Source organism: Pimephales promelas, chromosome 4 (assembly GCF_988280905.1).
Source record: "Pimephales promelas chromosome 4, fPimPro1.hap1.1, whole genome shotgun sequence".
Taxonomy (NCBI): domain Eukaryota; kingdom Metazoa; phylum Chordata; class Actinopteri; order Cypriniformes; family Leuciscidae; genus Pimephales; species Pimephales promelas.
The window spans coordinates 34,572,682-34,587,024 of record NC_142772.1 but is presented as its reverse complement, the minus strand read 5'-3'; the positions used below and the strand labels follow the sequence as shown (position 1 = coordinate 34,587,024).

Below are 14,343 nucleotides of genomic sequence, written 5' to 3'. Positions count from 1 at the left end.
GAAGAAAAATAAAAATCTATATTTTTGGATTATAAGCATCTGTGTTATGCATGTTAGCGATACATTTTTTTAGAACAAAAGTTAAAGGTATAGTTCACCAAAAATTAAAATTATTTCATCATTTACTTACCCTCATGTTTTTCCAAAACTGTTTGACTAACTTTGTTCTGTGGAACAAAGATATACTGAGAAATGTCTCGTTTGTTTTTCTATACAATGAAAGTCAAAGGTCGCCAAAATATTTGGTTACCTACATTCTTTAAAATATCTTCTTCTGCAGAAGAAAGATACTCATACAGATGTCCTGTGCTGTTTCATTCAACCACTGTTTACACAGATTTGGAACAACATGAAGATGAGTAATGATGACAGAATTTTTAATGTTGGGGTGAAATCTCAGTTTAAGTTTAATCAGCTTTGATATGTTTCTTTTGAATACATTTGTAATGAGACTGAGTGAGCCTCCTAAATAATGGACTGCCAAATTATCTATTACAGTAGGCCTCACCTGTAACCTGAGCACTACAACAGCTCGTTCCACTGGTGCACTGCTCCCTTAGACTGGATACCTCTGCTTCCAGCATTTCTAGTCTGTTCAGAAGGTCCTTCAGGTCAGGCATGTGGTTATCACAACCGCAAGCTTTCTTGGGAATGTTAATCCTATGTGTGAAAACGATCTGATTCTCCCCATCCATGGTGTGTTCTATGTGCTGGTCAGATTGTTCCGATCTTAGCTTCATTTCAGTTGTTCCTGGTGAATCCAAGTCCACCGAGCACATGGATCCAGTGGGAACGTTGATGTTGTACACATGGTTGAAAACAACTGGCTGGTCAGGACTTGGTAGGGTCAAGTTCTCAGTGGTTGGTGACAGTGATTCTCTTCTGTGTCTAATTACTTTTTTAACCAAGCCAGCACTAGAGAGATGAACTAAAACGGCTACTGCCACAGAGGCCAGTAGCAGACCTCGGATCCCCATGTTGATTTGATCTTACAGGACTCTTCTTATTGGTGTGAATGTTCAAATTGTTTCAAGATACTGGATGAGGTTCCTATCCTGAAAAAAAAAATAGTTCAATTAGAACAGTCCACTTCATTCCAATGCATTTCCAGTGTGAACAGATAAAGATCTGATTGTACTTACCCTTGCAAAATGGAAAATGGAACATACAAATGACATCAATGATGAAAAATTCTATCATTTAATGAATTTTAAAAACATGGAAGGAAAATGCTTAAAAAGCCCAATTTAAAACTACACAGAATAAATGTTAATTTAAATAATATATTTAATATTGAAATAAATGTATATCAATATAAATAAAAGAAATAAAATTTAATTATTTAAAAATATATATTTTATTAAATAATAATAAAATAATATAAATGAAATGTAGGCCACGTTTACAGAAAGCCGGGTATTTAGCAAAACGAATATTTTCCCCCTCTCCGTTTTCAAAAATAAAATTGTTTACACACCCGCATAAATACGCCGTCGAGCGCCATCATAACTATGCCAAACCTACTGGCGGCAGTGTAGGGGTTAAGGATAAAGCCATTCAAGCCAATCAGAATCCTCAAAAACGACAAGAGAGAACCTAAAACGCCATTTCTCCCAGTTCACATGACAACACATAACCGGCGCTTTCATAAATCTCCACTTTGGCCGGAGTTTTTAGAAATAATCGTTTTCAGTGATAAAAACTGCGTTTTCGTGTAAATGAGAGGGCAAAACGCAGAGAAATATCTGCGTTTTCCCACCGTGCAAACGGGGCCATAGACAATAAGCATGAAGAATCAGAAATTAAACGTTTTAACGTTTGACTTGTGAACCCTTTCCAATTAAAATGAATCATATTTAAATAAATCATACCACACCAGGCAGTGTTCATATTCTGAATAAAATTTCTTGGGGGGAAAAAACCCTGAAACAATTAAGTACACGTGGCAGTCAGCAACACTGCAGGGAAGACAGACACTAAGCACAACTCAGAAAGATCAACTCTGGCCAATAAAAGCAAGGCAAACTTCATCTCAGGAGCGAGGTCTCCAGCAGCGTTTCCTATGACAGGCTGCCATGACACACAGCAGGCAACACCTGAATCTGAGGAGCGTACTCTCCTCTCTGACGCTCTGCCCACAGCCCATGCTGACAGATTAATACTAGCGTGGAAGAGACCATCTGCAGCGCTTCCGAAAGCGTGGGTGTTCAGAGTTCACACTTCTCATAAAAGTTAGCTTTCTTTGACCATTCTCCAGACAGCAGCAGAGATTTGCATTAAAACACAATACTTTTCTCATTAAAAGAAGTTAATAGTTATAGTTTTTGCAGGCCTCATGAGGCTTGTCACTTACTAAGTGCATTGGCCTGTTAAAAATTTAATTAAAGTAAAATGGAAACGGCTCTAAAACCTTTTCAAGCATGTTACTGCGCTGTGGTATGGAGATTGAGGATGCCTATGTGTAAAGAGTCCTGATGTGCATGTCATATGGTCACATACTTGGCAATTACAGGATTGCAGATTCAGTTTTCCATAGTAGTTTTCCCAAATGTTATGAAAACCAAATGGGATCCATTTAAGATGGAAAAAAACATTTTCCAAAAGTGCTGACACACCGACAATATCATAAAACACCCGATATTTATGTCAAATTTGGAACATGTATGTGTGCATTTTCCAGCTTGCATCTTATCAAGCCATTTTTTAAAACATTCTTACATGTTTAACCCTTTAACTGAATACGTTTCATTTGAATTTTAAAAGGTACTTTATATTTCAAACACATATACGTTTTTGTCCATTGTCAATTGGGTCAATTACTTTTTTTAATCTTCAACTGAAGACTTGCAGGTTTAGAACAGCATGAGGTGGAGTAAATGATGACCTTTTTTTTCTTTAAGGCAAACCTTCCCATGCACAGTCCTTCAGTAACAAAAGAGCAATACATAGTTACACAGATCAAAATTTTGTCACGGCTACAGGGAGGTGACCCAAAGCCGCAGCTCGCAAGGTCAACAGTAGGTAATATCCTGCCAGGATCTGTTTAGTGAGTGGAGAGCTCGATTTGACATGTGATTAGCGGGACTGACAGATGAGCACCAGCGAGAGGGATCCCACGACTGCTGCCGCCCATCCGTGATTAGACGGATAGGGATGAACGCTTCTGTGATGGAGAGCTCAAGGGGGGCTCGATGATGGGAGATTCCCGATCTGGACCCTCGGGGGCTACGGGACCTACCCCGTTTCTTGTTCCTCACATCTAAACCCTGGGATTAAATCAGCAAAATAGGCAGAAAATTGCTTTGAGTCGCTTTGCGGTTTTAGTTCTGGATGGGTAGTTGGCTTTTTCACTTTGAAGCCTGGCTTGTAGCCACAAGAATCGAAAAAAGAAAATGACTCTGAAGGACCAAGCTGGTCTTTGTAAGAATTTGCCCTTAACCCCGGCGAAGGGTGGACTGTAAATGAATGGCATTTTTTTTATATGTAATTAATTATGACAGCTTGGGTTAATGGCAGCAATGATGGATATGAGTAACTAAAAAAGAATTAGCAGTTATTAGATTGGAAAAGATTTATTTACTTTTGTTTTGAACAACGAGAAATAGACAAAGCCCGTCTCTTTTATTAGAGCTCCATCAATACAGTGCTGAGCACAGAGCAGTATGCTAATGCTGCTGCTTACTGGCACTTTCAGATAAACCAGACACAATGTGACTGCTGCTTTCTCATGCCAGGTCTAGTTTTTATACTTTGTTACTTTCTCAGACTCTGGCTGGGCCAGTTGGCTTCCATGTGTTTATGTGAAAGGAATTTCAATGGGGAGTGAACCTGCTGGCACACATATTTAGTGCCAGTGATCTAAATTGATCTAAAGTGCTGAATGCTGACTAGAGCATTTGAAAGGAAGAATACCTCACACAGAGACCAAATGAATACGTTTGTAAGTCATAAATTAAACAGTGACAGTTAAAACGATTCTTCCACCACACCAATGTGCCACAGACAAATGAGCTTATGGCTATTTGTTAAATTAGAAGTTTGTAGTTGTTTACATAATTGAGCAATTAGCATGTTAGAGGTTTGGAAGTGAGGCATGTTGGGCGGCAATTAAATTTACACCACAAAGACATAAAACATAAAAGGAATATGCCAAAAAACATATTATTATTCCAAACTGGATGGAAATTAGTAAAACACATTATATTTAGACCACAACTGTTGATGGGGAAGAAATAAAAATATATCAAAATAAAATAAAATAATATAATTCAGGTCAAAGCTAGGCTTTTCTTCTTGTTTTCAGAGAGCCAATGGTGCAATGATCACTCGATAATAAAAAATGATCTGTTAAATAGCATTCATCTGTGGGTTATTGAACTGTAAAAAAATGCTGTGGTGGCTATTACAGTTCCATATCCAATGATTAGAGATGACATTTATCCACAGTCTGCTGAACAGAGGGGAACCACAACTCTTCCTCAGTTTATTCCTATGAAATCATCAAGCAGACTTAGTTTTGTAGGTCACCCATGCCATGACAGAAAGCACTTGCCTTCCCTGGGACCAGCCTTAAAGGGATACTCCACTTTTTTTGGAAATAGGCTCATTTTACAACTCCCCCAGAGTTAAACAGTTGAGTTTTACCATTTTCGAATCCATTCAGCCGATTTTCTGATATTTAGAAGAATATCAGTAAAGAGAGAGTTTCTGGTCTCATTGACTTCCATAGTATATGTTGTTTCCTACTATGGAAGTCAATGAGACCAGAAACTGTCTGGTTACTGATATTCTTCTAAATATCAGAAAATCATCTGAATGGATTCGAAAACAGTAAAACCCAACTGTTTAACTCTGAGGGAGTGGTAAAATTAGCCTATTTCCAAAAAAGTGGAGTATCTCTTTAATGGGTTGCCCGCTGTGGTGAATGAATTGGCATTGTTTCGACTCAATTCACCTTAATAGATCCCATAAAAATGCCCTGACAGTTTGTTTAATACTAGGAAGAAGTCAAGAAATATGAAGAAATATCTCTCCCAGAGGTATGCTGTATACACACTGCATCATTTCTCCACTGGTGCATGTCAAACTTCATTAAAAATCATACAATGAAGTTGAGAAAATACTTCTTAATCCAATCAGCGAAGCAGTAAACATAGTGGAAAGGGGCTCAAAAGTGTCTGGTCTGGGTTGAAGACCAAAAATGCTGATAAATCATTATTAAAAACATTATAAAAATGATTACACTGTGAAACTCTCATTGAGAAGTAGATGCTTATCGATTGCATGGTTTCCAAGGTCATAATCAGACAGAGGGCAGCTGAAACCAGCACCATGAAGCAGCTCATAATCATCCAACACGGAGATGGATTTCCAGCCTAGCTCATAACGCCGCTCAATGGTGTGTACTTGGATCGATAGCAAAGTATACAGCCACTGTTATTGTTTCATAAATGGATTTAGAAGTCATCGCCTTCCTGGGCAATGCTCATTTAGGAGGAGTGGCTCAGTTGACCATTACTCTTACCATTTTTTTCTGTTCTTTCTTTCTATAGTTCTGCAGTTCTTATTCTCTCTCACTGATATTTTTCCTCTCTCTGACATCTTGCTACTTTTTGTACTGTGAACTGAATGCAGAATGTGCATTGTGACTGTCCAGTGGCCTCAAACGAACCGATGATTGTCTATGCCTCACTCCTCTATTTTGCTTGGCATGTCTGGGCTTCAAAAGGAAGTCAGTCACAGCTGGCACATGGGTTCACAGAGCAGATTCAAACAAATGAATATGTCTGGCAATCATAAACACGCAGACGTGCTGTCTCACTGCTATATGTGCAATGTGAGCTTAAAGGTCTCTCAAATGCCACATAATGTGATCTCTCACCTAACGCATTCTCCTGGCATTTCTCCCATCGGCGGATTGACAGTGAGGTGTGAAACCAGAACCTAAGAACATGAGGCACTGTATATTATATTTCCAACGGCATCATTCTCTTAATAATGAGATTAAGTAATTATTAATCTTGCATCTGATTTCATTGCCACAGCACAGCCTAAAGTTATTTCTTATTTCATTCAACATTAAATCAACCCCAAACAACATAATATTCTGTTTTTATTACCGATCATTTCAGTACTGTGAGGTATTTTCTCTCTATATAGAGACATAAGATTGCATGCAGACTGATAAGTGAAAGGCACTGCAAGTTGTTTTCACAATGAAAAAATGGGTTTCATGACAGTCGAGGCCCATTTGCGGAGCTCTAATGATGCTGGGAGATCTGATTGCACTGATAGGAGGTTTGTGTGTGTGTGTAAGAGCGATAAGCTGGTCTGGTGTATGGGCAGAGATAGAGGTGTTTGCACTATGCTGATGGACCTGCGGTTTACTGACATTGCTGCACTTTCACCAAAGAAGCATTGAGACCGAACTCGATAGAGCTTTGGTGACATTGACAAAGGTGAACTCTACCATGCTGATTACGGAGAAATGGAAAGTTTAGGACATGTCAGTCAACATTTGAGACCAAAGACACCGGAGAAGTCTACTGGGAATGAAGTTGAATAATTCCTCACTTCAGATTCCATGTGTGCTTTATCTTAAAGTCCAGATGGAAGGAATGAAGAAGGAACATTTGTTACTTACTGTCTCATTTTACATTTCCAGCACCGGTGACCCTGTGTTTATTAGCTTAACCTCTGTTACAGCCAGAAAAGCAGCCTCATTTGTTCAGACCTTAAAAGCTCTAGAAGAACTTCTGAGCTTCCCATTTGTCGCAACAAAATCCAAACACTATTTCTGTACTATGCAGACAGTCCCTTTCACATCTTGGTCTTTTTTTTTTTCTAAAGGATATTGTGGTTTGGCAGGAACAGCAAATAGAAGTCAATTTTTATAATCCAAAAGTCAATTTGCTACAGAGTAAAAAAAACAAAATAAAACACAGCGGTCATTTTTTTTTACAGGCACGCATTTCCCTTCCCAAATGGGCAAGCTATTGATCATTCTTTCCTATTCTAGAAATAATAAAAGCTACCATGTATCTTGTTTGCGTATAACAGGAAATTGGTTTTTTCTCCACCAACAAGAAATTGTGTATTTCCTCTTGCTGACTAAGAAAAGATAAGCCATGATCAAGTGTATATATTTGATTTACAATGGCAGTTCTCTTAAAAAGGCCCTTAAAATGCACCCTACCAGATCCAATTACTTATTCTACATACCTATATTAATTAGTTTCCTCACAATATGATCTTTTCGGATTGAGCACATACTCTTTCAACTCATTGACCCCATTGAATTTTTTTTTTTTTCATGGAAAGAAAAATCTGTTTTCCCACACTGAAATGCAGGAGTATTGACTGGGAGATTAAGAGATCTATTTTGCCTGTTCAAATTCCAGGCCGAAATGTCATCAATTGAGTTATCTGAGCTTTGTAGATTTCCCTTTTACAACTTCCCAAATTAAAACTTCTGCTAACCTAAAACTCTCGTATTATCCCAAGCATATAGTGACAAATGCATTCGAGCACTGACAACTAATCAGAATTCTTCACTTCATTGGAAGACACGCGTGCTCATCTCTTGGCTTCCATCGGTGGGGACACTGTCTGTGCTCTGAGCCCATGGCTTTCCTAGCCATGTTACATTAGCATCAGACAGCCATTAAAACCATCTGGGGCTGCAACACTTTAACACACTGAAGTCTACTGAGGAAATCTTAGTTCACTGAGGCCAACAAATCATCCTGAATGCCTCTATGGCCAATTTGTTGTGTGGAGGAAAATAAACCCTTTTTACAAAGCATATTTCACAGACAGACAAATAGACGGACAGACAGTTAGACACACAGTCGGACACACAGTCGGACAGACAGTCGGACAGATAGACAGATAGACAGATAGATAGATAGATAGATAGATAGATAGATAGATAGATAGATAGATAGATAGATAGACAGACAGACAGACACAATTAGATAGATAGATAGATAGATAGATAGATAGATAGATAGATATATAGATAGATAGATAGATAGATAGATAGATAGATAGATAGATAGATAGATAGATAGATAGATAGATAGATAGATAGATAGATAGATAGATAGATAGATAGATAGACAGACAAAATTAGATAGACAGACAGACAGACAGACAGACAGACAGACAGACGAGAACACAGAGGGTCCAATATCTGTTCCGGGCCAGGAGCAGTGCTGACAGCTGTTCAAACAAAGGCTAGTTTCCCACTCAGCTTTGTTCTGAGTGGCACTGTCAATGAATACACTGCACATAGCATCATAAAACATTTAAACATCCCGCCTAGGCAACAACCATGTGTTGTTGCCACTTCTGATGTCCTCAAGATAACGATAGCAAAAGAGTTGAGGAGGAATTATCAACCCATGAGGCATTTAGATTATCACACATCAAAACAGATTTCAACATATTATAGCTACTATGACTTCTGAAAAGTCACATCACATTTCCTTTTCTCAAAAAAGAATTTAAAGAAAACCTACTCAACAACCTTTTATACAATCATTTCCCTTCATTGCTAACAACTAAGTTTCCTTCACTCGAAGCAGAACCTCCCTCCTATTTAGCACCCTTGGATCCAGGGGGTCTCTGTCATTGACCCCACCCCCCCATGCTAATAAGGCTTCTCTCAGCCCCTGCGTTCCCAGCCTAGACCCCTCCCACTATCACCACACACACACAAATCTTCTCATCACCTCAGTTTCTCCATTCTCCTAAACGGATACAACCCATCAGTAAGGACAGCGTACTGATCCGAGAACCATTCACCCCCACCACCCACTGTGGATGAGACAAGAGAAAAAGAGCTGGCAGCTGACAGCGGAGCTGCACGAGGAGCACCAGACTAAAGAGAGAAGCGCTAACACAAACCAGCTGCTGCTCTCCCTGGCTGGAGAGAGGACAGAGATCCTGGGAGGGATGACACCGCCTGCCAGGTAACGGACACCGGCTGACCTACAGCTGCAGACAAACCCACCACGTGTAGAGCTTCGCCAAACTATCAGAGCGCACGCTACTGTATTCTCCCCTCAAGGGGAGCTGGAATAATTGCTGAGCTTAAAACAAATGTGGATCACTTCCCCTATAAACCATAATGAGCAGCCTAAAGCAAGCCAATGCATCACTAGCAGCCTTAAAAGTCTGTGGCTAACATTTACACTGCCAATTTTTTTTTACCTTTATGGGTACAACATCTCATCACTGCACTCCCCTTAAAAGGACAACTTTGTACATTGTCTACCCCTAAATATATACCTTAGAGTAGTAATATTTGCCAACCCTTAAGGCACTACTTATAAACCTTTTAAAAGGTAAATAAGGTACAATTTCCCTTTAAGGCTACAGTGACAGAATCTGAGACTTATTACAAAGTGGATTTAGTGCAATTCTTCAGATTTAGCATTAAAACACATCCAACACAGACACGCTCATGAAGAGCACAGAGTAATTTAACTTGCAAATCTGTCACACTAACAGGTAGATGGACTTGGAGCATCACAGCTTACCTTAGTGAGACCAGTCCTCCTCTACAGACTTAGAGACGTGCCTCTGTCTAGGAACAGCGATGTGATGCTAAACGAACGGTTGAAACCATCAGGAACTCTTGAAGTGCTTTTTAATTTTCTGTAGACAGATGACAGTCCTGTCATTCCCTCCTGTCTCTCTGCTCTCAGTGAGAGTGCGCCATCCAGCCTGTGTACGTCTACTGATGCTGAGAGAGGGAATGAGTGAAAGAGAGAGAGAGGAAGGGAGGGAGGGAGGGAGAAGTCCCTTTCTTTTAAACAGTAGACACTTTGCGGTCAGACCCCACTCCCACCTACCACTCTTATATGCACCCCCCTCCCCTTTCGCCCTCTGACTGGAAGCTGAGGAGCTGAAACGGGATGCCTCAAGGCTGAGTCGCAAACTCACACACACACACACACACATTGGAAAGAGAGGAGGAGAAAGAGACAGAAAGAGAAAGAGAAAGAGAGAGACCATTTACTATAAACTGGAGCAGCCAATGATTGGATGAAAGGGATATATCCCAAGCTGCATTAACATACATTTCAGATTAGAAAAGGGAGGAAAAAGGAGGAAGGACCTTGTGTGTTTGATGACGAGCATGACACGGCGGATGATGGGATTATGTACGGTGATCAGCATAATCAACCTTTAATCCCCCAAATCCTACCTCACTATGGAAAATAATTCAAAAAGACTTGTTTTAGTCAAGGTTTCTTCTCCCTTTTTTAGAGCTTAATGTCTACTCTAAGTGGAACCATCTCTATGCCGCAACCTCTCTCCTGAGCTTCTGTAAATACTCTTCCCTTTCAGAGTGTCAGGTTATTCACCTTTCCATCTGCACTACCCACAAACACCTCCCCCACCTGCACTGCAGGTAGAAGAACATCCAACCAAGCCAGCTGCAATTACCGGACTATATATGGCATCCAGCGTTTTGCGCAAACAGGAGCTTTTTCTTCAAACAAACATGGAACAAAGAGCCCGGCAGATCAGATTTTACGTGCGTTTCATTTCAAACTAACAGTGATGCTCTTCAAGACATATTTCATTAGAGATGAGATGATGTCTCTCATCGTGTCAAAAACTGACCTTTAGTTCTCTTGGGGGCCAACACGGAGGCACCCGTGGAGACGGGGAGCTCGAAACCACAGAGAGGAATCAAGAACGCTTTTTTTCTGATGAGAGAAAATCAACCCCCATCAGCCTGCGCTCAATAAGTCATGAATCTGTGATGATTTGCCTGGTCGACATGGGATTTTAATCTAGGTCTCATTTCAGAACATTTCAAATCAGGCCCAGCCACTGATCAAATTCAAACTCATGTATTTTTTTTTTCTGTCACAAGGCAAACATGATATCAATTTCATTTTTGCCTTGAATGGAAAAGTACAATATGAAGAACGGGAGATGAACACAGGCAGAGGATATTTCCCAAGGTGAACTCCACAGAGAGATGCTCTTGGTAATGGTGTGTTTGTGTTTCACTGCAAATGTATATACCGTATGTGGTGGGTGGTGAAGGGAAATGCCGCCAGAATGAGATGTGAACTTCCAAACCTTTATAAGAGACTTTATGGAAGTGCATTAATATTACGCCCACCATAATCATAATGTCATACATCCAGGCAGTATGTCTATCTATTTATGTCCGCTGATATGCGCGGAACATAATACAAATGAAGTGCATTAAAATCAGTAAGTGATTCTGTGCGTTTCTGTGTGTTCATGTCTCTTTCTCAGGGTGTCTATCTTCCTGAGAACACATATCACCCTTCTCCATCTGTTCGTACTCTCACCTCTCTCTCACACTTTTCCCTTCACCGAATCACAGCGCTTCACAGGGAATAGCAGTGGGAGCGGGAGCATTCCGGGTTCGTCAGGCGTCCCCGTGCTGTTGACATCTATGCATTCACCAGCTGATTTCCCAGATGACAGCAGTGTGCGCTTCATTCCCCATCAGCCAATTTCTTCTAGCCGCAACCAGACACAAGCTACAGGAAGTGAGCTTTATTTGTGAACGTTTAGACTCATAATAGTGCTTAAAAAGAGGCACATTTAGAGTCAGAGAGGAAAACAGTCAACCCCTTCAAGTCAAAGTCAACCCCATACTTGAGTCTGGTTGTGTGGAATCTACTTGTTATAGTTACAAGATATTTAACGTGGTTTAACTACTGTCAAGCTATACCTGCATGCAGCTCACTTACACAGCAGCAACAGTGTCATCATATATACAAACTTCACTATCATGCACATATTCAATCAACTCTAGATTTTCTTTCAGACTATACACAGTTATGCAGAGTCACAACATTTACAAAGAGGTAGTTGGCTACACTATGGGCAAATTACAAAAACAGATAAATAAATTGAAGCTGTAAAGAATTAATATTTATTTAAAATGCAATAAATGAGTCATTTTGTCCAACTTTCCCATTTAAACGTCAAAAAAAATGTAAGCAATGGTGCTTAGTAAATGTATCTTAGGAATTTTTTTAATATTTGACACTGAAAACGGAAAAAGTCAGTTAATGCAGTGTAAATATAATTCACTACAATATATTGCAGTGTAAATATATATATATATATATATATATATGATTACATAATGTATTACAACCTGACCAAAGCTGTATTTTTCTGGCACAAAAAAAAGAGTTTATAAATGAACGAACAGAGCATCAAACTTTTAAAAATAATGTATATAATCAATATAAAATGCGTAATGAATAGCAGCATTTAATGAAATATTTAGCTATAAAATATAACCACACAAAATTGTGTATACTTTTTATGGTTTATTCAAATGAACTGATTCACAAGAATTAATTTGACTTTCCAACACTAAACAGGCTTAAAAGCATTTAGAACTACGTGTGGGGTTATTATCTCAGCTCACTTGGTTGAGTAAACCTATGTACGCAAACAATATGCTTTAAAAAAAAACGTACTTGGTTACTAATGTAACCTCGGTTCTCTCAAGAAGAGGGAACGAGTACTGCAAAATATCTTTTCCACAAGATATTGAAGTCAAAAATTGTCCTTAATTTTGAATTAATGTAAAACGCCTTGCGGCAGCATGCAGATATAGGCAAGACAGCTTGCGTGCCTATTGGCTGCCTTGCGGCACCTGCAGCAGCCTATCGAGAGAGACCCTTGGTGACGTCAAATCCAATGGGGGCGCTTTGCGCCCATTGTGTCACGTCCTGCCAAGACAGGCGTAGCCTGGGCCTATAAATACAGCTCGATGGGCTGATATAATTTGGCTTTCCATCGCCGAAGTGAACCAAAGCGTGTTGCAGGCATGACAAACATATGCAATACTAAGTCCTCGTTCTCTAACGAAAGTTTTCGTTAACGAAACGTTCTCTAACGAAAGATTCTCTTGTACTGCGTAATATCTTACGCAAGGGGAACACAGTGTAAAACGCTGTGCATGCTGGGATCCAACACCAAAGTCCCAAGGGCAGGTGCCCGGGGCTCATATAGTGCATAAATACCAGGGACTCACAGAGAGTCTGTGAAGAGAGGCTGCAAGCGTCATTCCCAATAAGTAGCATCCTAAGGGAGCTAATCACATTAATAGTGTTCCACACAGTCAGGGTGAAAATGTTCGTCCTGAACTCGGTAACAGTATGGGTCTTACTCATTGCCCAGCGAGCGGTGCTCAAGCAGTTTCAGTATTCTGCGCAGAAGCAACAGGGCAGACAGTACTATAGCCTATATTTAGCCTATAAGACAGGAACCTCTAGGTCAAAAAACCTTATAAATGTAGAAGGGGAGGCCCAGCCTTTCGCCATACAGATATCCTGCAAGGTAATGCCACTATAACCAAGCCCACAATGAGGCCCCGCCTCGTGGAGTGCGCTCTGACACCCAAATGACACTGCAAGTCTTTAGAAGTGTAGGCCAGTGCAATAGCATCGACTATCCATCTGAACGAAACAAAGAGCTGCTCAGTCTGTCTGAAAACAGACGAGCGAGACACATAAGCACTTAATGCCCTGACTGGGTAAAGGAAGTTTGCGTCCGTTTCCTCGTTGTAAACTGGCAGGGCACTGAACGATGTGTTGAGGGATTTAGGCATGTACCCGTGTCTTGGTTTGAGTATGACTTTTGAGTCATTTGGTCCAAATTCCATACATGTCGCGCTTACTGAGAGCGCTTGTAAATCACTAAATGAAGCACTGATTTTTTACCTGGGGACAAAATGCCTCAGCGCGTTGTCGACTGCCATCATTGTCATCAACCAGATTGTTTATGTGTAGAAGTTTCTCCTGTTCTGACCACTGGCCAAAGAACGGTCTGCACTCGAACAGTGCTCCCCATCCTGAGGTGGAGGCGTCCATGGACACCACTTACACACTTCCTGGAGGAAGAAGTCATCAGATTTACACCGGACTGGTACCAGTCAATTGCTCTCAAAGGTTTCAGAGCTGTGGCACATTTCTTATCGACCTTGAGGGGAAACAAACCAGAGGCCCAAGGTGATACTCGCACTTTTATCCATTACTGCAGCGGGAGAATGCAAAGCAGACCCAACTGGAGTACTGATGATGCTGAGGCCATGAGACCCAGCATTTTTTGAAACCTTTTGAGCAAGACGGATGATGGATTTCGTGATGCACTGAATGTTCAGTCTGCACTATATAGACAGCGAGTGCAGTTCTTTGCCCAGAAAAGATATTCTCTGACTTGGAGACAGCGAACTTTTCACCCAATTGACTTTGAGACTTTGATTCTTGAGATGTTCGAGTCATATGGTCCTGTGTTCTATGAGCTCTGAGTGTGATCAAG

At 40.4% G+C, this 14,343-nt stretch overlaps 1 protein-coding gene across 4 annotated transcripts in view; it reads right to left on the bottom strand.

Moving 5' to 3' along the window:
• Positions 1-14,343, bottom strand: part of tncb (tenascin Cb) — a 66,764-nt gene that overhangs the window by 26,048 nt on the left and 26,373 nt on the right. For 3 of the 4 annotated variants that reach the window (XM_089130340.1, XM_039659482.2, XM_039659483.2), the window contains exons 2-3: positions 9,546-9,751; positions 509-1,055 (exon numbers count right to left, since the gene is read on the bottom strand). In XM_089130340.1, the coding sequence (XP_088986466.1) occupies positions 509-977 (469 nt within the window). In that variant the 5' untranslated portion in view covers positions 978-1,055; positions 9,546-9,751. The remainder of the gene's footprint in view (positions 1-508; positions 1,056-9,545; positions 9,752-14,343) is intronic. The other variant, XM_039659481.2, reaches the window with a different exon arrangement.